The sequence below is a fragment of the Strix aluco genome, chromosome 4 (genome assembly GCF_031877795.1).
Source record: "Strix aluco isolate bStrAlu1 chromosome 4, bStrAlu1.hap1, whole genome shotgun sequence".
Taxonomy (NCBI): domain Eukaryota; kingdom Metazoa; phylum Chordata; class Aves; order Strigiformes; family Strigidae; genus Strix; species Strix aluco.
This window is the reverse complement of record NC_133934.1, coordinates 27,014,170-27,037,863: the sequence shown is the minus strand read 5'-3', so window position 1 is coordinate 27,037,863 and position 23,694 is coordinate 27,014,170. Positions and strand designations below refer to the sequence as shown.

At 43.4% G+C, this 23,694-nt stretch overlaps 1 protein-coding gene across 7 annotated transcripts in view; it reads right to left on the bottom strand.

Annotated features, from left to right (window-relative positions):
* LIMCH1 (LIM and calponin homology domains 1) overlaps positions 1 to 2,344 on the bottom strand; it is a 188,027-nt gene extending 185,683 nt beyond the window's left edge. For 6 of the 7 annotated variants that reach the window (XM_074822412.1, XM_074822413.1, XM_074822416.1 and 3 more), the window contains exon 1: positions 1,962 to 2,344. In XM_074822412.1, the coding sequence (XP_074678513.1) occupies positions 1,962 to 2,057 (96 nt within the window). In that variant the 5' untranslated portion in view covers positions 2,058 to 2,344. Of the gene's footprint in view, positions 1 to 1,467; positions 1,552 to 1,961 lie in introns of those variants that run through there. The other variant, XM_074822415.1, reaches the window with a different exon arrangement.
* Between the last annotated feature and the right edge of the window lie 21,350 nt (positions 2,345 to 23,694).

Below are 23,694 nucleotides of genomic sequence, written 5' to 3'. Positions count from 1 at the left end.
TTGGAAGAGATAATAACCCTCACGCTCCAGATCTTAAAACAAACTGGGATTAAAAGGAAATATAATGTGTTAGGCAAATTAAGCCACATTTGCTTCACTGGCAGTTTCTTCCTCCTTTCTCCTAGTAGGAGTATCAACTCTGGGCACTGCTGGAAAGGCAGATGCTTCCCTCTCACACCACAGCCATGGCAGTGCTCCAGGCTCCTGACACACTCCCTCAAGCAAGAGGACGGTGGCAATAGTAACAGCACATTACAGCTTTGTCATTCATGCATCAAGCAGATTAAAAAAGTGAAGGAAGCACAAGAAGTTACAGACAGCTTCCTTTGTATGCGTGGACCCCTTGGGCCTTCATGGAGGACACGCAGAGTTACGAGCCCTTCTGCTTTGCTTACGAGGCCCTGGGTTGCTCAAGAACAGGCGCGAGACCTCCCGTCACAGTGAACTGTGGAATAAAGTGCCCAAGACAGAAGTTTCTGTCTGACCCACAAGTTTCTGCTCTTATACAGGAAAACTTATAGTCCCTTAATTATCATCATGCCTGGAGTGACTGCTGGCAGCTTCGTTACCAACAGAGAATTGCTTCGCTATCGAGTTCTTGGCTTCATTAGCAGTCAGCAGAACTCACAGTCACAAGGTATTTTATGTACCGTATGTATGACGGAGTCATGTGCCTCTCTCTTGGTCTTCTATTATAAAGGCGGCTGTATAGAAAACGCCACATTCATCTTCCCAAGACAACTCATGTTTATATGCACTTCACTTTTCCTCTTCCAGGCTGCATACTCACCTTTCCTTGGCACAAAAGCCCTTCTTTTCACGTTCCTCATTGTTCCTCTCTCTGCCTCTGATTCTACACCAGCCAGCTTACTGTGTCAGTGCCAGTTCCCTGAAGTCTGACACAGCATTACCTTTCCGGCTGATACTGGAGTGAACCATTACAGTCTGAAATTCCCAGGGCTTCAGAGAATCTTCAAGTCACAACAATTTTCACAACAATTTGCCTAACCACAGTCGGAAAACAGAATCCACCGAGGCTTACTAAAAGCTGCAGAATGAATTCAAAGCCTGCAGCTGAAGGGAGCTGTTACTCTGGTATCTGGGTTGATACCACCTTCATGTGTGTTCTGGACCAGCAGTCAGACGAAGGGCTATTTAAAGTGTCTCTATTGTTACATGCCAAAATATTTAACTATTAAATTTCACCCGCCACCTGCCTGTCCTTGCGTTTTACGGCATGAGCACACAGCAAGCAGATCTGTTTTTCTGCCCCGCCTGGAGAGCGAGACCGAGGGTCTCTCCGTGGCGAGGCCGGGCGATGGGCGAGGGGCTGCGGGGCTGCTCTGCCGCGGGACGGGACGGGACGGGACGCGCCGCCCCAGGCCCCCTGCGCTCCCACCCGCCCCCCGCTCCCGCAGCGGTGCTGGCCCGCCCCGGCCCGCCTCTCCGCGCACTGCGGAGCGTTACCTGCGCGGCCGCGGCCACCACCCGCGGGCGACTGGAGCTGGTCGGGCGCAGGGCCGGAGGTTTCCCCAGCAGGGCGGGGGGACCCTCGCCGCCGACGCCCCCCCCCGGGAGCCCCTCCGGGGAACGCGTTCCGCGCCGGCTCCGCGCACCTGCGCGGCTCCTGTTTACAGCCGCCCCGTTCATCCCAATCCCGGGGGCGGGGAGGGGAAATGCGATTAAAAGATTAAGTTTGGAAGAGATTCGCGGGTGGGGGGAGGGGGGGCAGGGACCCATCCAAAGGCGCGCACGCTGCGCGGGGGCTGAACCGCGGCTCGGGCGGCCCCGGCTGCTTTCTCCGCAGCGAGCAAAGCGGGGGAGGGCGGCGGGGGCCGGGACGGAGCCCGGCGTGGAATAAAATGCCTACAGTCCCCGCGACGGGGAGCGGGGGGGGAAGGACACCGGGTCGTCCCCGATGGGGGTCAGGCGCCCGCACTCCTGCCATCCCACGGTCTTACCTCGATCCACTTCTGAGCCTCGGTGAAGGCCAGCTCAGGCTGGGGGGGGTCGTGCGGAGGCTGCACCTCTCCCAGCTCCAGCCCGGGACTGGCCATCTGCAGGGCCCCGGCGCGCCGCGGCTGCGGCGGGGGAGCAGCCAGGCACCGAGCCGCCAGCCCGAGGGGAGCCGCGGCCGCAGCCGGGGGACGCCGGAGGCCGCTGCCTGCCTCTCCCTGCCTCGCAACCGCCGGGGCGGGGGCCGGGGGCGGCGGCGCTCTGCAGCCCGGCTGGCTGCAGCTCGCCTGCGGTAACCTCTCTCCGCCGGTGCCCCGACCGCCCGCCCTGCCGGCTCGGTCCTCCCTCGCCTGCCGCCCCGCCCGCCCCGCCGGCGGAGCGGAGCTGCGCTGCCCCGAGCTGCCAGCTAAAAATAAAACAGACGGGCGAAGCCGCTTTGCCTTCAGCCCATGCAAATGCCCGCGCCGCCGCCGCCGCCTCCCTCCGCAAGCATCGCATCGCATCGCGGGCGGCGCTGCGACCGGCGGGCGGGGGGGGCCGGGCACCCCTCGGGGACGATACGATGGCAAGGCACCCCCGGCTTTGGGATCTGGGGGCAGCCGATTCCCCCCCCCCCGCAGCTCCTGGAGGGTACCGAGCCACCTGTACACGGGGAGAGCTGTGCGGGTTGCGGCTGTTGCATTAAACACCTGATTAATTAATGTTGTTGCAGGAAGCACCGGAGAGCTTCCAGCCCCTCGCGGCGGGAAGGGGCTTTGCTCCCCTGCCCGGACCCTCCCGGGGGGCTCCTGCCCCGGGCGCGGAGCGGCGACAGGTGCCCCGGCGGGCAGGTCCCTGCTCCTGCTGCGAGGGAGAGTGCCCCTGCCAGAGTGTGCACAGTGCCTGGCAGCGCTTTTCTTCTCTCAAAAGTGAAGCAGGCGCCAAGGTGTGCTTAAAAAATACCTCAAGGTGTGCGTGAATACTCGAAGGAAACAAACTCCGTCCTGCAGGCACTTGCACACCTAACTTGCAGTGCGTGAGGAGTCCTGGCTCAAACAGATGCTCTTTAGCCTAAGGTTAAGCATAGAAGTTTCTAGAAACAGGGAAGAGAAATTTTTCATAAGGCCTTTTTAAAGCTAAGTTCTAAAAATCTCCACTCCTAAGTGTTGGAAAGGTGAGCCAAAGTTACTTGTTTATATTTATGCAAGCATAGAAAGACATCCACGCTGGAAATGCAGGTATGTGAACCCCTACTGACTACTGAGGGGTTTTTTGAGAGGGGTCACAACTGGCCACATTTTCAGCTTATGATAGCTGTCAACAAATTTTGACAAGAAGCAAACTGCAGGATCTACATTTCAACATTCCCTTATTTTAGGCCTGAATTCACCTCAATTCAAAAAGTGGGATTTTGAATCTTGTTTATTGTTATAAATTAGTCAAAAAAAAATGCTAACTCTTCAAATGTATCACAAAAATGCATATATTTAATTCTATTTCATTCTAGGATTTTGTCTTTATTGTTCTCTACCTTTTGTTTCAGTCTTTGTTTATCATCTCAAATTTGCTGGAGTTACAAAGGGCCTAAAAACAGGCGATAAGGTTTACAGGGATTTCTCTGAGAAATGCAACCAGACAAAAACTAGATGAATGGTAATCTCAAACATTTAAAGAGAAATAAGTGTATTTTGAAATACTTTTGCTAACATCAACTATTTTCTGATTCTTGTAATATTTAAATAACACCAATGTGTATCAGACATCAATTAGATTTATTCTCACGGGGCAGTGGCAGACTAAAAATTTAAAAGAATTACCCTACCTCTTTTTTTTTTTTTCTTATTACCATGCAATATCAAATTATGATTTTGCTGTCTGGTGATCTCAGCATCACCTCTCAGAGAACTAGAAGAGCTGGAAGGGGTTGGGCTAAGCATGATACTCCAAAGAGCATCAGTTCGAGACAGAGACCACCACCACATACCTTGTCTTAAACTGAGAGGTGGACATTCATTTCCCATCTATACAGTCATATACAGTCATGGATCACTAAAGACAATATGGTCTTATACACACTTTTACATACACTCCTATTCACACATGTTCATGTATACACAACTTTTTTAATTGATTAAATCCACACATGGACATGTGGATATAGAGCTAGTGCAGTTTTTAAAAAGACCTGCCGTGTATTTAGGAGTGTAAAAGACACCCTGAACGGCAGCAGGAATCTGGCCACTTCTTTCTTAATCCTAATCCTGAACCTGCTTCCCATTCGGTCAAGTACGAGGCAACATCCCTGCCTCACTGTTCCCATGGAAACACACTTCTAGCATCAGCCCAGCTCGCCTTCTTCTTTTTTTTTTTTTTTTTTTTTTTAAACCACCATCTGTCTGGGGAGTTGCAGGGCTTGCTCTAAGCCCCTTGAATACCAGTCATAGGTTTTTCAACGGTTTTCTTTTCCCTATTACAGGCACCCTGGCAACTGGTACAGGAGTCAAAATATGAAAATAACCACCTTAGAAACTCCAGCAAGGTTTTCCTGAGGTCACTTTGCTGCTCCTGACCAGAAACATTTCCAGAAACATAGCGATGGAATTTGTAACAGCAACAAAATATGAGAATTTTTCTTGTAGCTCTGCAAAACTCTCTTGTTTTAAAACAAATGCTTCAGTGTAGCTTCTCTTTTTTTTTCTTTCCAGTAAAACTCAAGCTAGCATCTCAGCAGTCCTTACTGCCTGCAACAAACTTGCATCTGTACTTACTAGACAGGGGAAAACCTATGGATGTGCAGGTACCAGTGTCAAGCTGCATATCATTGTCCAGGTACAGTCACCCTTCCCAAAAGCAGACTGTGCCTGCACGCAAGTAAAGTAATTGTGGAAAAATGTGTAAAATGGTGGTTACAGGAGAAGGTAGAAGCAGAGAAAGAGGATCTTCTCTCGTTGTCAGGGATCTCTCTGCTGCTATGCACAAAAGGAAAAATAGAGGCTTTTAGGAAGATACAGTTTCAGGTAGAGTGAGGGTTTAGCTTGTATGAACCGCTTTAGTCTTCTACCCAATTTAGTTTTCTCCATTGGGAAGAGGAACTCTCCTGTTCCTTTTTTTCTTCAACATAACATCTAAAATCTTTACACCTCTTGAATAGCAGGGGCAGGGGATTAATAAGGCCTGACTGGTGTTGTGACAGACCTGGTCTTATCCCATGGCAGCAATGAACGGCTTGCACCGAGGAAGCTGCGTCCCGGACAGCTTCTGCTGCTACAATTGTTTCCCTGAAGGAACAGATCTGCTGTTCAAGACCAAGTTCTGAGCAAAACTACTCCTAGATGGCATCTTTGTGCTCTTGCTCCTTTTTCTGGTTGTACTAACCTGATAATAAACCTGTATCTTCAAAGCAGATCTAACACAATGTGCTTCCAGTAACATGGGCACCCTCCATTTGGAAAAATTTACCAAAAAAACATTGCACAAAGAGCAAATGGATGAAACACCCAAGGACCCTCTGTTTCTATTCTATTTTACTTGGTTTATTAATCTTTTCTTTGTGAGCTTTTATAAATGCGCCTTAAACCAGCAAGGCTCCTGGGCTGGTTAAGAAGGGAAGTTATGCTGCTAGCACCAGGGCTTTTCTGCCTCCTTATCTCCTCTGCAATCTGTCAGTCTCTGAGCAGAGCTTATTTTGCCCCCAGACCTTAATGGCCGTAGTTGGGGATGTTACACAATCCTGGGACAGATTTCAGAGAGATCTGAGTTTAGCCATAAACCCACTGCTTTGACTAAATATCTTCTCTGGTGTTTGCTCAAGGACTTTTATATATTTCATTGGTTTGCTTGTCCTTTTTGTCCCTTTAACAAACCACTGAATGTCACACAGAGAACTTGAGGCCATATGGTAATTATTGTGAAAATTCTGCTTGGAATTCTTTCATTCTCTAGAGTATAAAACAGGGGTAGGCACACCCAGCACAGTTCTGTATAACCTCCAGATTATTTCAGAGCTGCTCAGAGATGCAGCCTCTGAGCTGTCACAGGACTCACACCATTGCAAAGAGCAACGTGGCTGCCTGGTGATGGTGCGGGAGTTGGACAGCTCTGGCATAAAGCATCCTTGGTATTAATACTTCTCAACAGTTATTAATCCTGCTGGAGAGTATCTGGAGATTATTACTGACTACCAGAGGCAGTTGTGCACTTTTACAGCTTGTTACGTGTGAAAGGGTGAACTCAGAGGTGAGCTGAGTGAGCAGATGAGAAGAGTCCTTACAGCAGCATCTATCAAGGTAGAGGAGGGTGATGGAAGAGATACTAAACCAGAAGTTTAGCATTTTCTTCCTTGATAAAACTAGATTCAAAGACAGCTCAACTCTCCATGACATGCAGCCTGTCTTTGAGAGCAGGCTGGTAAAGATACTCACTCAGAAGCAAGAGATAGAAAAGCCCTAATTTTGAAAAATGACTCAAAGAATGTTCCCATTCAAGATGTTTTTTAATTTATTTTTTGAAAACTTACAAGCTAAAAGAAAACTCACACCAGGGCTTTAGTTATTTTTAATTCTCATGAAAAATCAATGAATCTGTGATTGTGAGAGCATGTTGATTTTTTTCAATCACTCAAACAAATGTTGTGACTTCACATTTTATTTAATCAGGGCATCTGCTGTGGTGCATTTGCAGTGTTCAGCATTTGGCTGACAGCACCTGTTTGTTTATCCCGGACATGCTGTCTTCTATCACAGTCACTTTCTCTCTGCTACCGCTCACTCAGCAACATATTGTCAGGCTTGGCATTGATGTTCTGTGTCATTCTGGGAATTACAGGAGTGGATGGATCATCTGAATTTACTCTTTTCTTGGAGAAAAGCAGTATTATCCCTTCTTACCCTGTCCTGGGAGAGCGTGAAGCTCTTTTGTTAAGCGTTTTTTCTCTATGTTAGAATTTTATATTGATTTTTGAAAGCTAGTACGTCCAGTTGTCACCTGGTAGCTGAGCACCATTTTACATTTTCCTATTTGCCTGTCTTTGCATTTAATTCACTTTTTAGATTTTAAAAGCTGTTGTGTATCCAGGATCTGATATACTACTACATATGTTGCTATTTAACTAGCTATAAGCCTAATGAATTACAGTGCAGGCAATTCAAAATGAAAGATCATGTGCATAAAATGCCTGTAAATTTTCAACATAATTTACGAAGCATAATTTTGGGGGTCTTCACCATCCTGTCTGTTCCCTGTGTAACAAATCCCTGATCAGTACCTCTGTGTGTTTTGAGTGCTGCTAAGCTTTTAGGTGTGTGTTTTTCCCTGCCCGGCCCTCCTTTCTGGCTTTGACACTTGGTTCTGCCTCTCCTGGAGGCCTCCAGATCCCAGGCTGATAGCTCTGCTGATTTCACAGAGCCTGGCTCAGCTTCTCCTTTTATCTGCAGCCACGGTCAATTCTCCCACTCACCCAAACAACCACTTCCTTCCTTCTTTATATTGTTCTCACCAAGACCTGCCTTTCCTCTGGTGTAGGAAATTCCTATATCCAGCCTCCTCTTTAACAAGCATCCTTTTGTTTCTCCACTAGCCTGCTTTACTTTGTCCCAGACTGCCATAGTTTCCTGTCTTTCAACCCCATTCTCTGTCTATTCGGCCTCAGGTACTTCTTCTTTCCTCTTGTTTGTACATAGTAGGTGGAAGAACAACACATTAAATATAAACCATGAAAACCACTGGGAAAGAAAAGCAGAAAGCTAGCCAGTGAAAGGAAAAATATCACAAGCAAGTGATACCAAGTTACACAAGGTTAAAAAGATGTAAATTGGGTTGAATGAAGAGCAATTACACTAAAAAGAAGTGGAGAAGTAGTGAAACAACATGAAATAAAGAGGTACCAAGGTAAAGGAAAGAATAAACCTGAGCACAAAACCAGTGAACTTGTCAGGCCAGGGAGCATCCTTTCATTCTGTGTTCATAGCTACCAAATGCAGGAAGGTTCAGGTCCATACACGTTCTTTCTAGGGCCTCCCATAAAATACATACCGTATTATAAAAAGAAAATGACCACACGCATACACCAGCAACTGAAAGAGGACTCTGAAGGAAAGGTGGCTCTCCCACCCCTCTCTCTGACTCCAGAGCTGCATAGTTCTGCTCTCTTGACAGCTCAAGTTGGGAAAAAGATGTGGCAGGACAATGGACCTTTCACCAGCTGTTATCAAGGATCTTCTTAGCCCATTACAACAAAAGTGCATTGGTGGGCAGCCGATGCTCGTAGGTTTGTGTACCTGCTGATGTGATGCCCAGTCTCATTAATGCAAAAACAACAAACAGTCTTTGCTTCTCTGCTGAGCTGGAAGTGGCACAGAAGGGCAAAACAGTATTTCCCTTCCAGTTTCCTTCTGAGTTTGACTGCTTATCAGCTACTTTCTTACAATTTACTTCATTAAAGGCTGGAGTGGAAGCAGAGTGTTCTTCCAAACACAGTCAGATCCTGAGCAGGAATCTCCACTTCCAGTATGTATCTGCAATAATCTTCCAGCTGATTTTGCACTTTGCTCATTTAAATGCAGCATCTTCCCCTGCTGCCACCCACCCAGTATACATCTTACCCCATTTCACCATCCTGAGTAAATTTTCAAGCACATGGAGTTACTCAAATTTTTCTCAGTGAGGAGCATGGTAGAGGGGTTTTAGTACCCTTAGGGAGATGTTCCTCAACACCTCTTCTATAGTGCCACCACCTAGGAAGGGGCTCTTTTAAGTCAGCTAACATGCCCAGAGAGCCCATGCCAGCTGCAAGCTCAGTAAGTGCAGCTGAGTCTGTCTAAGCTCAGTACGTGCAAAGATAAGAGGCCAGAGCAGGTTGTTCAGTGGTCTACAAACCTTTGCACCAAGCTGTATCTTCAAACGAGTGCTACAGAGTTGTGGTATTTGGGGGAAGAGAGGGCCTGTCATGTACGAGACAGCATGCAATGAAGGCAGTTAGAAACTTTTGCCAAACTGGTGTCAAATGAGGTGAAAATCAAAAACTGTGTATGGAAAAAAGGTGATTTGCAGATCAAGTTCTAACTTCCAAAGTAAATTCCTGGGTTCCGATATTCATTTTCTTGCTGTATAACAAATTTTGTGCAGTGCTGACATAACCATGTCATTCACTAAACCATGTTGTTTTTATCAAACATGCAAAAGGAATAGCAAAAACCCCTCTCACTGATGTTAGAACAGCTATTTGCTATGTCGCTGCTTGTGAAAGTTTGAGAAATCTGGGAAAAGCCACATCACATTCAGCCTTTAATTTTACATAGAATCATCTAGGTTGGAAGGGACCTTGAAGATCATCTAGTCCAACCGTTAACCTAGCACTGACAGATCCAAACTACACCATATCCCTAAGTGCTATGTCGACCCTACTCTTAAATACCTCCAGGAATGGGGACTCCACCACTTCTCTGGGCAGCCCATTCCAACACCTAACAACCCATTCTGTAAAGAAATGCTTCCTAATATCCAGTCTAAACCTTCCCTGGCGCGACTTGAGGCCATTACCTCTTGTCCTAATAGTGACTTTAACAGTGACTTGTATCATTCAGAAAGAACTGGTGAACGATGTCTTCCCTTTTCTTTTCTTAGTAACTATCCCTGTGGAGCAGATCAAAAGGGAAAACCTGTATCTAGAATTAACACTGGGCTTTATCCAAATTTGTTTGGGGTATTAGCTAGTTCACAGTGAATTGGAACATTCATTTACTCAAGATAAGGAAATAGACAACCAAAAGTGGAAAATGGAAAGGAAAAAGAGAAGCAGGGGCAGAAAACACAAAAAACAAAAAAACCCGAACCCCCCCCCCCCCCCCCAAAAAAAACCAAACCCAAAAAAACCAAAACAAAACAAAAAAAAAAGGAAGAAAAAAGAAGAAAAAAGACTGACTTCATGCAGTAGGACAACAATATATCTCATTTAGCAACATTATAATTTAGTTCCATGACACAGGAATCTTAGGCTTTTTTGTCTCCTATGTATTGAATTTCTAAAGGACAATATTTAGCAGAAGATTGTGTTCAACTGGAAGCAAGAGCAAGCAGTGTAATGTAAGATATAGGTGAGTTTACTCCCTGAAGGCAGGCTCTCTTGCTCAGTGATCTCCTGTGGCCTGATGATCCTTGTAGAACAAGACACTCATCAAAACCTGTGGAGGTGCTTTGGTGCAATAGGTACCACTTCTGGGACAGACGGCATCCGTCATGCCATCACAGACATGGATGGTCACATATTCATAAGAGTCAGGCTGTCAAAGTCAACCATAGGTGCAAATGCAAAATGAAGGCTATTATGTTTTCTTTATTTTGTTCCACCCAGCATTTCAAAGGATGGAGTAGTATTTGCAGCCCAGCCTAAATTACTACTGTGAGTTAGGAGGAGCTGTGGACATCTCCCCAGATACTAACCTTTCTTATAATTCCCTAAACTGCAAGAACCAACCAAGGTTGACATATCTTAGCAATATTATTTCACCACTTGTACACACACACCAGCTGAAAACTCATTCACTGGAGCTACTGATGGGAGAATATGTAAGTCTAAGTGTGACCGCAGATATAGAATACTTCTTAATGTATGTGTGACATTTAGGTATTAAAGAAACAAGCAATAATATGAGTATTTGTTGGACCTTCCTATAACCTTTCAGTGCTCCTAGAGAATTACTTCTTCTGTTGTCTTCTGGACCTCTTGGGCATCAAACCTGACTTCACTGAAATCCCTGGGAACTTTTGTGAAGTAGAAGGCCCTATCCTGCAAGATTGTGGGTCCAGCAGGGCCTTTCACACCTCTCAGGACTGGAAGGGTTCATGTAAACTTTTCACTCTGCTCTTTTGAACTCACACATAAGTTGATTCTACTCCCAGCTGGTCAGATGTCAGCCAGCTTCAAACCAGTAATGCCATTACTGTACCACTGACCCTGTCTTAACAAGCTGGGCTTATTCGCTCAAACCCAAGTACCATGGAGCACATTTTAGAGCAGAGTTGGCTTTCTTCCAGCCTGCTTTAGGACTGGATGTGGTGACATAGGTCTGTCTGTTGGACTGTAGTCCATGTTGAGAAACTGTCAGGGAAGAGAAGGATATTACACTTTCATGAACCACTGTCTGAACTGCTAAATGATTTATATGAGAACTGCCCACCCATACAAAAGTGGAGCTAATGCAATTGCCGAGAAATCACTGCTATTGAGTGTACAGTCAAAAAAGTTCATGAGCATGGCCCTTAAAATAACAAAATAGGGGAGAAAAAAGTCCCTTTAAAGTTATTTTCATAGCTTTCTCTTATTATTACTTTTTTAATTACGTCTTTCTGTCTGGCTAGCAAAAATGTCCAGAGTTTTTCCCAGTTTAGAGGCCCCAGTGTTCCTCTGTGGGCCTCCAAAAGAAGCCCAAAGGTCAAGAAAACCCCAAGTGATCGCTCAAGAGAACGGAAAATACTTTCTGGGAGTTGATAATCCATGTTACTGAAATGATTGCCAATACCTGTTGACTCTTATTCTCTGGCACTTTTTGGTTGCTGGTGGTACTATCTGTCAAAAGAACGGATCTAGCCAGAAGAAAGGACGGGCAATCCTCAGGTTTCAGAACTTTCATACCTGTAGCTGATCCAAGCCAGCATTATGGACTATGTCTACGTTTTTTCATCAATCATTGCTTTTCAAAAGGGCCATATTTACTGAGTGTTTATTCTTCTTGAAATATAATATTAATTGAATGTGTCCTCACTGTATTGATGACCCATGCCCAGGAAATGGATAGGGATTTTCATAAGATGTTAAAGGAGTTAGATGCTCAAATCTCATCAAAATTAATGGGATCATGCAGCTACGTCCCATCCATGCCTTAAAAAATTCCAGTCCTAAGACACCAGTGGCACCATGTTTGCTTAGCATGATACCAGATCAGCAAAAGATGAAAATGATGATGTGTCTCTAAGAGATTGGAGAGCTAGCATTAAGAAAGTCTTTTAGAAGTCATAACTCTAAGTTCAGGCCAGACAGTACAGGGAAGACTAGAGTAATTCATCATTTGGTAAACTTCAGTTCAGCATGAAGCTTTTCTAAGGGACAAGCAGGCTCCAGTTAACTTTACAGTTTGCAGAATGATGTTTCTCTGAAAACGAGTATTTTAATAAGTTTCCAGTGCTGAATTTGTGTCTGTGCGCTACTTTCAGACTTTTTAATCAAGCTTCATTGCAAATCCTTCTCTTTATAGATCACTTTGCAACCAGAATGTAGCAAATGTGCAGGAAGGGATGACCAGTCTCTGGAGCACATTGTGAGACTGGTCAGCATCTTACATGCCTCAGTGAAACTGGGAAATCATGAGCCCATCAAGAGTAAAGACTCTCAAACCTTGCTGGCAATCAAGATCTGTGGGATCTTCATCCTGGTGAGTAAAGGAAACCATGCAAGTGGTTCTACAGTGGTTCCAGCAGTGCAGGGTGACCAGGCTATCAACTGTGGGAGCTCCTGTAACATGAAACTCTCTCCTTTGTATGTTGAGATAGCTGATGTCAATACAGAACTCAAGTGTTCATGACTAAACCTGGAGGAGGGGGGCATTTCAGCAAGGAAAATGGAGGCTCATGTGTGGAGAGCATAACATCTAGAGAAACTGGTTCTTTAAGTGCTATGGGAATCTGTGGGTATGTCCAGCATCACCAGGTTGCTACAGTCCTCCCTTCTGCTTTCTACAGCAGTTAATTTCTTCAGCTGCTGAAATAGTGTGGAAAAGTTGAGTACAGAGTGCTGAAAGCAGCAGAAGGCACTCACAGCATAGGAGAACCCAGCTGGAAACGGTTGTGGTGTGCATATGCGCATGCTGGAGGTGCTGTGCTGTGGAGAAGTGTAAGAGCTGTACATATGCTACACTAAACCTGCCAGTTCTTAGGGCTGCTTTATTGCAAATACTGTATAGCACTTGTTTTCTGATGGCTTGAAAGTGCTAGGGACTCCAGAAGCAATGCAGGGAAAAGGGTAAGATGTCAAGAAACTCTTCAGCCCTTGTGCAGGTAAGAAGGAGCTAGGAGAGAGGGAGAGAGTCTGCTTTTCAATATGTAGGATATGGACCTTTGTTGTTTTTTTCTGTTGCGTCTGTTGGTTAATTCTGTTGCATCGCCCTTGTGAACTTGGCAAAAGCGCAGACTTTCTGAATACATTTGTATTTTTAGTGCTCAAGACTGTGAAATCCAGAGAGGAGAGAACCTCGATGCCTGAATTGAAATTACTTTATTGGAACATTCTGCGTTCGAAAGCTTGTAATAATAACAAAACCCCATCCTCTGACTGATTTCTTCTTACAGAAACACCATTCAGAAGTACAGAGGGAGATGTTTACATCAACAGATATTCTTAGTTTATAACATGGTGAGTGATTGCAAAACTTAGGACTGACTTTCCAAACCTGTTTAAGTTCTCAAGTGATCATAACACAGTTAACGCATCCTTTACAGAAAACATGCACAAAAATAAGGAAATGAATGCTTAAACACATAATAAATCTTTTGCTCTCCGCAGAATAAATACACTGTGCTTATCAGGTATAAACTGTGGCCTATTTCTTCATAATTGTAATCATAAATCTGGTTCAGTTATTGTATACATTCTGCTATCTGTGTATTTACTTTTGAAGAATACTGCTGTAAATTTCTGAAAGATAAAGGGATTAATTTTTTTCATAGATATTTACAAGTTACTAGTTGTGGATGACAATATCAGGTGTACTGTCAGAAAAGAAGGTATATAATGACAATTTATCTTAAAATTATATATGCAACTAAAGTTGCACCAGGAATGGAAACAGAACAGGTTGAAGAAAGAACATAAACTGGGGGGGGGAGGGGGGGGGGCATGACTGAAACAGTTGTGTTAAGTAGAAATCTAGCTTTCGTTACAGTTTAAAAAGGGATGGTCTGTTTTTCTTAGTGTGTCAGATGTGTAGGATCTAGGATGTGTGTAACTACTTGTTACTTTGCTTTGAGGGGTGCAATGGTTGATGGTGCTGTAGTAGCTCTTTGGCTGTAATACTTACAAAGCCCACTTTGCTGTAATGTGAGCTCTTATGCCCTCAGGAGAAGCCAGGCTGTTGATTTGACTCGGTGAACCAAGGTAATTTGTTGATACTCCTGTAAATTTGATGAACTAACAAGTCTTTTTACGGAGGGTGTTTTCATTCAATGATATTTTTAGAAATGTTCTGTTGTTACAAACAGTTAAGCGAACTAGTGTATTGGCCCTGGTGTTACTGAGAATGTTTGCTAAACTACCGGTGAGCACTAAGGATGCTGACAGTGCCATTTATACATGGCGTTGTTAAGACAGAAGAGTCCTTATCGTGAAGAAGTTATGTGCAAAGAGAAAGATAATGGAGGAAACCATGTATGACTTGTCATGTGTAAGCAGTTGCTTTTAGTTAGCTTCTGTTCGTAATGATAATCATTTGCACATTAATTACTTCAAATGTCTTACAATGCATTTGGATTTATGTTCACTCTGGAAAAAAGTCAGAAGTTATGTTTCAACCAGGACCATCTGGTTTGCTGTCGATATTTAAAGTTTATATGGGTGCAAAAGCAATTGAAGAAATCCACTGAAGAAAAGTCTGTCAAGGTATTAAATGTAAAGATACCACATCTGCCTGTATCTCCTCCAGCTCCTTGTAAGCTGGTACAGCATGTAAGGGCACAACACTATATATTTAGTCTCCTCTTACATTCTGCCCCAAGGTCATGCTATTGGTCATTCACAGAAGCTGGATACTGAACTAGGTTGCTTTTTTATCAGATTCTGTATAATGCTATAATGCTCTTGACACCAGAAATCACACATGTTATTTGAGGTGCATCTAGATGTTACTGGTTTTGAGGGTTTTTTACCTTCAATATGCTTTTTGAGATGGCATAATGCTGATCGCATCAGAAAAATTATGGGCGAGGAAGCAAAGCATTTGGTAAGTTATAGTGCCATCTATAGAAACGACACAACACCAGCCTGCAAACTGAGGTCTCATTGCTTTCAAAAAATTTATTTTGTACCTTCAACAACCAGGTCACTGCTTTAACCATCAGCTGGAACTAAATGTTAAATCCAACAGAAAATTCTGAGCACTGAATCTTCAGGCACTACTGAAATCCTCAGAAAACTTGTTCAGTTTTCCCTCCTAGTTTCCTCAGACCATATTTTTCTGCCAGTGTTGTTTCAGTCTTGCATTTGTTTTTTTCTAGTGGGCCTCCATCTCCTGGTAACACAGAGCTGCTTGGTGGTCTCAGTTAAGGGCCAGGAGACTCTTAAGCTTAGCCTTCCCCTTGCTAAATGGGTAGGCTAGAAAAAGTACTTAGGTGAGGCTTTGCACAAGACAGAATTGAGCAAAGTCTTACAATTCTCATTGTGCGTGTCCAGTTATCACCCAGTGGCAAAGAATCTGACTGGGAGGTTGGGGGGTCTACCTTCAGCTCCTTATTGTACCTGCATCTGGTGTTTCTGTATTCTAGGTGCTGGCGACCACTGACAGACTGTTACAGTGTACAGTGAGTTGTACAGCTTTCTGAATTACTGTTTGCATAAAGAAACTGGATATACATTAAGCCAAGGAGAGATGTTGAGATGTTGACTTCATGATGAGGAGCTAGAAACTGGTGTGGAAGAGTCAGGTTTAAGTCCCTATTCCAGTGACTGTTTCATTGCTTAAGATGTGGAGGACCACTGCAGGAAGAAAGAGGGAACCATTCACCATGAAGTGCCAAATAGCTTAGTAGTTAAACGTAGTTAAACATAGAGGGCTTCAGCATATGTTTTGGCAGAAGAAAAAGCCTAGCCAGAGAAGGGGCATAAGCCCAGGTTGTCTGTCATGTCTCTTCTTTTTCTCTCATTCAAAAGGGCACCTAACATTAGAAGAGTATTCACAGTAAGAGTATAAGCAGGGATAAACACCTCCCTCTTGCCATCACAACATGTTTAACTCCTTTCAGAGTAAACCTGTGACTAAACTCAGTATTTCCCACCAGCTAGTTTAAGCAATACCCCAGTCAGCTTGTTGGTTTCTGTGCTCCCCATCCATAACCCCTCATTCCTCCCACTAGTTTTGTAAGGCATCATGCTGCCTAGCTGAAGGCTGGGGTTTCCCTCAGTCACAGAGTCTGGGAGTGGGGCTGTGTCTCATGTAGTTTGCTCAAGAAAGCTGGTGGCAGAGCAGGACTTTTAATGTAAGGGTCCAGTGACCTAGCCTGACCACCCACCCCTCCTGCTTTTTTCTACCAGTTGGCCACAGCACTGTGGCTTATCACTAAGCATCCACACTGCTTTGGTTTGGAAACTCTCTCCCTGCTTCTTCTAAGTCTGTAGATTTTGGTTAGGTGAGTAGAAGAAGACCCAGGATCTAATGTGGTACCATGTACTATCACTGGGCATTTTGCCACCAACTTCAGCTGGCTTAGGAGTTGTTTTATGACCCTGAAGAAACTGGATGAACTGTTCTTAAGCTAAATGAAAGGAATTATTAACTCCAATTACTTTTATACTGTCTTCTTGCCCGAAATTGCTTCATTCAGATCCTGATTCTGGAGGACATAAGATCGAAAAAACCAGCTTCATTGTGCAGCTGAATTTCTTGTGCCTACCTACAGAATGTGCTTCCATTTTCAACACTTCCACTTTCAAAACCTAGCAAAACAACTCTGAGAATATGAAAACAAAAGAAATCAGACAAAAATTCACAGACATTTTTAAAAGAAACCATTTAAAGTCTTTCACTACTGAAAACTACTTTTTACATTTTTTGGTATTCACAGAAAATGCTGTGTTATCATTTCAAAAGCCTTAGACATAGATTTGGAAGAAATATTTTGAATGAGCAGGGAGAATTAAAATTTGTCTTCCAGCAGGACTAATGCTTATGATCTTATATCCAGAGAGGTAACTAAATCATTGTTAAATCACAGAAGTCTGACTACCTGAGATGAGAGTCTAGATGTTACCATTCCAGAAATACAGACCCGTAGTTCTTTCAACACTGGCACCATCCTTTGCCTGTCATCTAAGTGAATGTGTCCTTTTTCTAAATGCCCACCAGCCTGTAGAAAGTAGCACAGAGTAAGATGATACTCCACAAGAATAAGGGCATGACAATGAGAGTCATTAACTCTCATTGACATGAGAGCTCCATGGATTCTCTTGGGCAGAGGTATTCTTTGCACAATTGAGGGAAGCTGTCATCCTTTGAGACATGGTGGGAATAGAAAGGATATCTTAAGACAAAGACCATTCTGGAAAACAATCCCCACATCATTGCATGCCAGTTAAACTCCAGCATAGCTCATGCTGTGTGGCTGCTTTGAAGGAATGTAGACCTGGGTTGCTTCTGTCTGTCTGTTGTCTCTCATCCTGAAGGCTTCCCAGACTAACACACTTAGAGGTGTACTAAAACAAGCACATCTGAGCCACAAGACATCGGTGAAACTCATTACCAATTCAAGTACAAAATCTGTGTGTTAGAATACAGTACATTTCTATATGAAAAGTCTATTTCAGACTGTGAACATTTTTCAGATCAGCTATTAGTTTTAAATGAACCATGAAATGAGAGGCCTGTCCTTCTGTACTGTGGGCAGCAGTTGTATATCTGAATATCATAAGCATTCGCTGGCTGCAGTTTGGGAAGCCTTTTCCAGTAGTCCATTTCAATAATTTCTGGTGTTCTTTCCTTCTTCCATGCAAAAAGGTCAACTATAATTCCCTACAAGAAATGACATGAGTTTCAGAGCACTTTCCTACATTATGGGTGTTTTCTTTCTTTTCACAGCAAAGTATATGCATGTTAGTATTTGCAGAGGTTTCCTCCAGCTAGTTCTCTTGTATACGCTGGACAGATTTTTAAGGGTACCACTGTGTACCCTTTTGTTTTGTTATGGATTTCACTGTTCATGCTTTATTTGGAAATAAAATGTGCACAAACATTTATTTTGCCCCAGATAAGAATGAATATAAATAAATAAACAAGCAGGTGTTGAAAGCCCTTTCTAGTTTCTGCATCTGTATTTCCCTCCTGAAACAGAAGTCATTCTGAAAGCTTCACTGAAAGCTTGCTTTGAAAATGAGTATTTTTGCAGACTGCTGACTGTGGTACTATTTTCACTAAAGAGATGCAGTCACACAATGGTTTGCTTCTGTATTATCTAGGTCATGGGCCAGAATTCTCATGGGTGCTAACATTTTCAATTAAGCTGAATTTGTTGGTGCACAGTGGAGCTATTTTCCTTTTTAAAGCTGGTCCTAAATGGACAATAAACCTGAGTGTCATGCCTGGTTTAACTGGTTTAGGTTCTGTGTAGAGTCAAGGGGTGAAGTCCTCACCCCGAGGGGATGGCCATTCACTTTGCTGGGGCCAAGCATTAACCCAGTGTTGAAGTTCCCTAATTCATGCTCCCCATCCCATACATTCACTGCTGTTGATTTTATTAAGTGACTTTGGCAGTGTTGTAGGGGAATACCTGGAGGAGTTGCCTGGAATCATCCATAAAGAAGAGTAGCTCAAAAAATATAGTCAAGGCCAGTCTCTCTGCACCAAGTTTAGAGTCTAATTTAAATCGTAGAAATGTAAAACCTAGAATTTAAAACCCAAACTATTCCAGTAGACAGTGTATGATAAACTTTCTCTAAATTCAATGCAGTAACCAATCTTCTTTTTGTTCCTAATCATTTCCCTCTTACACACGAATATGCTTATGAGCAGCAGCTCTATCTCAAGCATTTTAAAGAAGTACCATGCAGGATGTATTGATTGCATTTAGGTTTTATGATTTCTTATTTAGCCCTAAAGTTTTTCAAATAATTCTGTATATCATGATAATCCATGTTGTATGTTGTATATTTTAAACCACGTGGATAAGGTTACATACATAAGAGAAAATAACGTATCTGCATCCAGTGATTTGTTTAGAACAGTGCAAGAAAACCTAAGGATAAACTGTGTAACTGGTTCTGGCCCTCATTGCCACTAGATCTGCTCTCTTCTCTGGAAAGAGTCTTTCCTTCACCTGCTGGTCCATATTGTATGTATGAAGTTATTACATGGATATAATAAGAAGTATACCCTGGCCTGACTGCTGGAGTACTGGAAGGAAAAATATTGAGATCTTTCCATAAACATGAAGAATAACGTGGGACTGGATAAACCATATCCAACTTGTTATTGGTTTATTTCCTAAGAAGCTTTCTAGAGCTTATGTCTTAAGAAGCTTTCCAGCAGCATTCTTATGAAAAAAAAAACCCAAACAGAGGGAAGTTGCTCTGTTGGTGGTCACTGCCTGGTGAAAAGGCCAAAAATCTCCTGTCTGAGAATGAAGGCAGAGACAGCCCACACAGGTCTGCGCGTTTCTAATACACACAAACGTTATCTATTATGTTGCAGTGTGCAAATATGCTAAAAATGTGTACTTTATACAAACTCATGTTACTGCTGCGGTAAAAAGTATTTGGGAAAGCAGTTGAACTTGTGAACGCTTACATTTCAGACTATAGTTACATTGTTGAGATTCACATTTTCTGCCTGGTTATAATTTATAAACATTGGATTTAGTCAGGGAAAGTCTTCATACAGCTTAAGTGTAATTTCCTGCGGTAAATGGAGTCTGATGAGTGAGGATATGAAATCTTGGAAAAGTTTAATCATTCTAAGGAAAGCTGTCCCGCTTGATGTAGTAGAATCAGTATAATTTTGTAAGAAGGATTGGCAGTTTGCTAATTCCCTGTCCAATTCAGAGTGAAAAATACCAAGTGAGGGGCTTCCGCTTGAAAGCAAATGGATTTTTGCCTTCCTAATATGATGGGAACAGGCTCTGAATCTAAGCAGATGTGGAAATATCATCAAGTGCCTGACTAAGAAATCACTTGAGCTTATACATAACTTCAACCATGTGCTCAAGCCTAACTGAAGGCTTGACTTCAGTTGAAATCATGGACTACCGTGCTCGAGGTGCTTTGCAAAATCAGAGCCCAAGCAGTACATAGTAATTAAAAATAAGTTCTCCCGTTGCAGCCTAGGAGCCGAATTTAACTACAGTATTTGAGCACAGAACTTTTCCCTGTCCCACTGCATCTAATGGAGTCTACTGCCAAAATGATAAAATGACATTTCCTGACATTCATATATCAAATGAACGTCAGTAACAAAAATAATGCTGCTGTGGAGCTAATGTTTCAATTTTTTGAGAAGCATTTCTGTCCTATTCATTGCAGGGGCCCAAGTGCGCTTGTGGATTCTCCTTTCAAAAATGCCAGCTAAGCCTATAGGATAAAAAAACCCCAAACACCTGCGTATTGTTTGCTGCTGGTGGGAGAAATATCTCAAGTTTTGAAAATCAAAGAGATTTTAAGCTAATTTGTTACTATGTTTTTTCAGTCTGTCAATGGCTCTGTCGTTCTCGGCTCACAACATTAGTGAGCATATTCCCTGCAGGAAACACAGGCAGCCGTCGCAGGTTCTCCTGTGAGTCTCTCCTATTGCAAGCCCCAGGAGTTGCAGCCGTGAGCTATACACATCCAAACTGCAGCTAAGCAAAGGCTTAAAGTCCATCATCTGACTGACATGTATCCCTGCAGCAGCTGCGGTATACAGGGCAGTAGAAATGAAGCAACTTTTGTAAAACATGTTGTGCAAGATCCCTGGCTGCTTCACCAGCAGTTTCTCATTGCCCCGAAACACTGCACTTTCCCAAAGAGCAACAACTTTCCTAAACCCTCATAGCCTGGTCCACAGCCATGAGCATGCATCACACTCATTCAAACCAAACAGAGGACTTTGCTGTATTTTATAAAAGGTTTACGTAATGTTTTACAGGAAAGTTTGTCACCACTGCTGCCTGTGTCAATCATTTCTCAAAACGCAGCAGGGGTTACTTTATGACTTGTTGTCAGAGGGTCATGAAAATTGAAAAACAAATCTGAAACTGTCTCGTATTTAAAGGAGATCGTGTCCACCTCCTTATAATAGCATTGGGCTGCATCAGAAATCTCTAATAGCTGCTTTCTGAAGTAGGGAAAAATTAACCACCCAGTATCTAACCCTTTCTCTTGCTTTGTTCAGTAAGAATTGATCTTGACAACTACATTGCTTATTGACACAACTTGACCTTCAGGTCCATTGTTCAGTGAAAGGAGAAGGAATGGTTGGTAAAGTCAAAGAAAGTATCAAGGTAGCCAAGTAATGATATTATTTTCTGAACAACCTTGTTCCTTCACAAATACTTCTTCAAACCATTCCATAAAGCCACCAAGAACATGGACACAACTTTGCCACCTGACTCTTCTGTGTGTCAGAAAGCCTGAATACTGCAGCCACTCTTTTTTCTGTAATCATCTGCAATTTAGATTTATGCATACTCCTCAGCTTCCCAGTGTTGCTAAACATTTTTGTGGGATGGGGAGGGGAAAATGAGGGAGAAAGTAGTATTTCTTGAATGGTGATGCAATATAAGCCTACTGGAAAAATATCTTCAGGCGTTAGAAAGGGACTCAGGGGAACTATATGTCAATACAGACCCTCTTTTGCAGACAGACATGAGTTCACCTGACTATTCTCCAAGTCAATCAAGTTGAGGTTAGCCTAACACAGAGCTTTAGCTAATAAGCCATGCTAAGAGGCACAGTATATTAACTCAGGCCCAGAGCCAAAGTGGAGTAAATATAAAACTCTGCCTGCAAAAAAAACCCCCACATGTAGTTATAAAGTTAGTTTTAATTCCAACTCTGCCATCAATTTCAAGCATCACCTTAGGCAAATCACTGAATCTATGTCTCAGTTCCTAACTTGCAAAGCGGGGATAGTAAAACTGCATTTCTCCCACTCTCCATATGTTAAGAGTGGAAGCTGTTCTGGTAAGATGTTAACATGCACATGTATAAAGATTTGAAAAGAAAATGCAATGCAGTCTGGCTACAGTGCTGTAAGTAATAATACCGCTCAGTATGGTATGGAGTGTTCTTAAGCAATGGAATTGACTGTCTTGTTTTTTATGGTACTCTGCTTGAAATGCTAAATCCACTGAAATATCTTTGCCCAGTCTTGTTCCTCCATGCAGATCTCCTCACTTTTTATATTTTGCTTCAGGCCTTGCAATATCAGCTAACCACATCTGAAACTCATCTAAGCAAAAAGTACATAAGAAATTTTCAAATCAGTTCTGCGTAACTTGTTGCTTGTGCATTGGGCTTCATCTGAAACTAGATTTCTGATGCATGGCAATTCTTCAGGGGGTTGCGAAACTTGATTAAACTGTCTTATGTTGTTCACAGTATTGCTGGAAAGACAACAATTGAAAAATGTGAAGGAATTCTCTCCTTTTCCCATTTTCTCTATCATTCTCTGTTCTTTTTCCTCCAGCTCATTCCCGGTAGGGTTCCCTGTCACCCTTAGGGATGTCACATGCATCCTCAGGAAGGATTCCCCATACTTCTGTTTCTGATTAATTGACCATGAAGGAGCTCCCTCAGATCTTCCCCCGGCCTCTGATTTCCCCAACTCTTTGTGAAAAGACAACCCTCCCACCAGTGACAAAACCTGTGCCTCCTCCTAAATGAATCAGCTGCTATTCCTGCAGCCGTTCTTGTCCTTCCACCCCAGCCAGAGCAGAAAAGCATCAGCCTCCAGCTCTTCCCGAGTGGAACAGCTCCTCCATGCATGGCACAGAGAGGAGACACATGATCAGCTCCTCGTCAAGGAGCACAGCACTCAGTTCCCAAGGCTGGAGCAACATTGATCGCTGTTCTGATTTTTCACACTATAACAGATAACCTGGGGCAGTTTAACAAAAGCTGATTATTAAATCCCTGCAAACTTTCAAGGATGGTGATGCCCCCCTATCTCTGATGACTTGTTACAGTACTGTACTACCTTCCCAGTGAAGTACTCTTCCAGTTTCCGAATGTCCCGAACTGAACCTTTCAAGCTGCAATTTGTGGTTACTGCTCTTTGATATACCATCTCCTACTATCAAGAAAAAAATAGGTCTTGTCATCTTTGCAACTGCCCTTGAAGTAGTTATAGGCTACAATTAGATCCTCCCTTAATCTCCTCCATGCCAGACTATACACACCCAGTTCCAGCAACCTCTCCTTGTAGGCCACATGCTCCATGCCTCTGGCTGCCTCAGCAGCCTTCTGCTAGACGCTCTCCAGATTCCTCCACGTCTTTCTTGGACTCAGGGAGGACCCCAGAACTGAACATGCTATTCCAGGTGCAGCCTCACCAGTGCCAAGTAGAGATGGATAATAACTTCCCTCCATCTGCTGGCCTTGCTCCTTCCACTATAACTCCCCACATAAGTATGCAATTTGCCTTACAAGCAGAGCACACAACATGTGGGCTTATATTCAATTTGGCACCTGTCATAACCCCCAGGGCCTGTCAAGCAGGGCTGCAACTCGGCCTATCACCTCCCAGCCTGTGCAGAGACATGCAATGGCTCCAGCCAGGTGCCAAGCTCTGCACCTTGCTGTGTTGAATTCTGTGAGGTTTCTTCTAGCCCCATCCTCTCATCTATGGAGGTCCCTTGAGTTGAAGCATTTGGAATGTCAGCCACTCCCTGTAACTTACTATCACTCTGTGCAAGAATTTAAAAATGACAAAACGCAAGTGATATTTTAATTCCTTTGGTCACAAAGGAATTTTAATGCTGTTACTCAGCTTCTGGCTGCATTTTTCCCAGTTCTTGTTTGCTCCCATTTGCTCCACA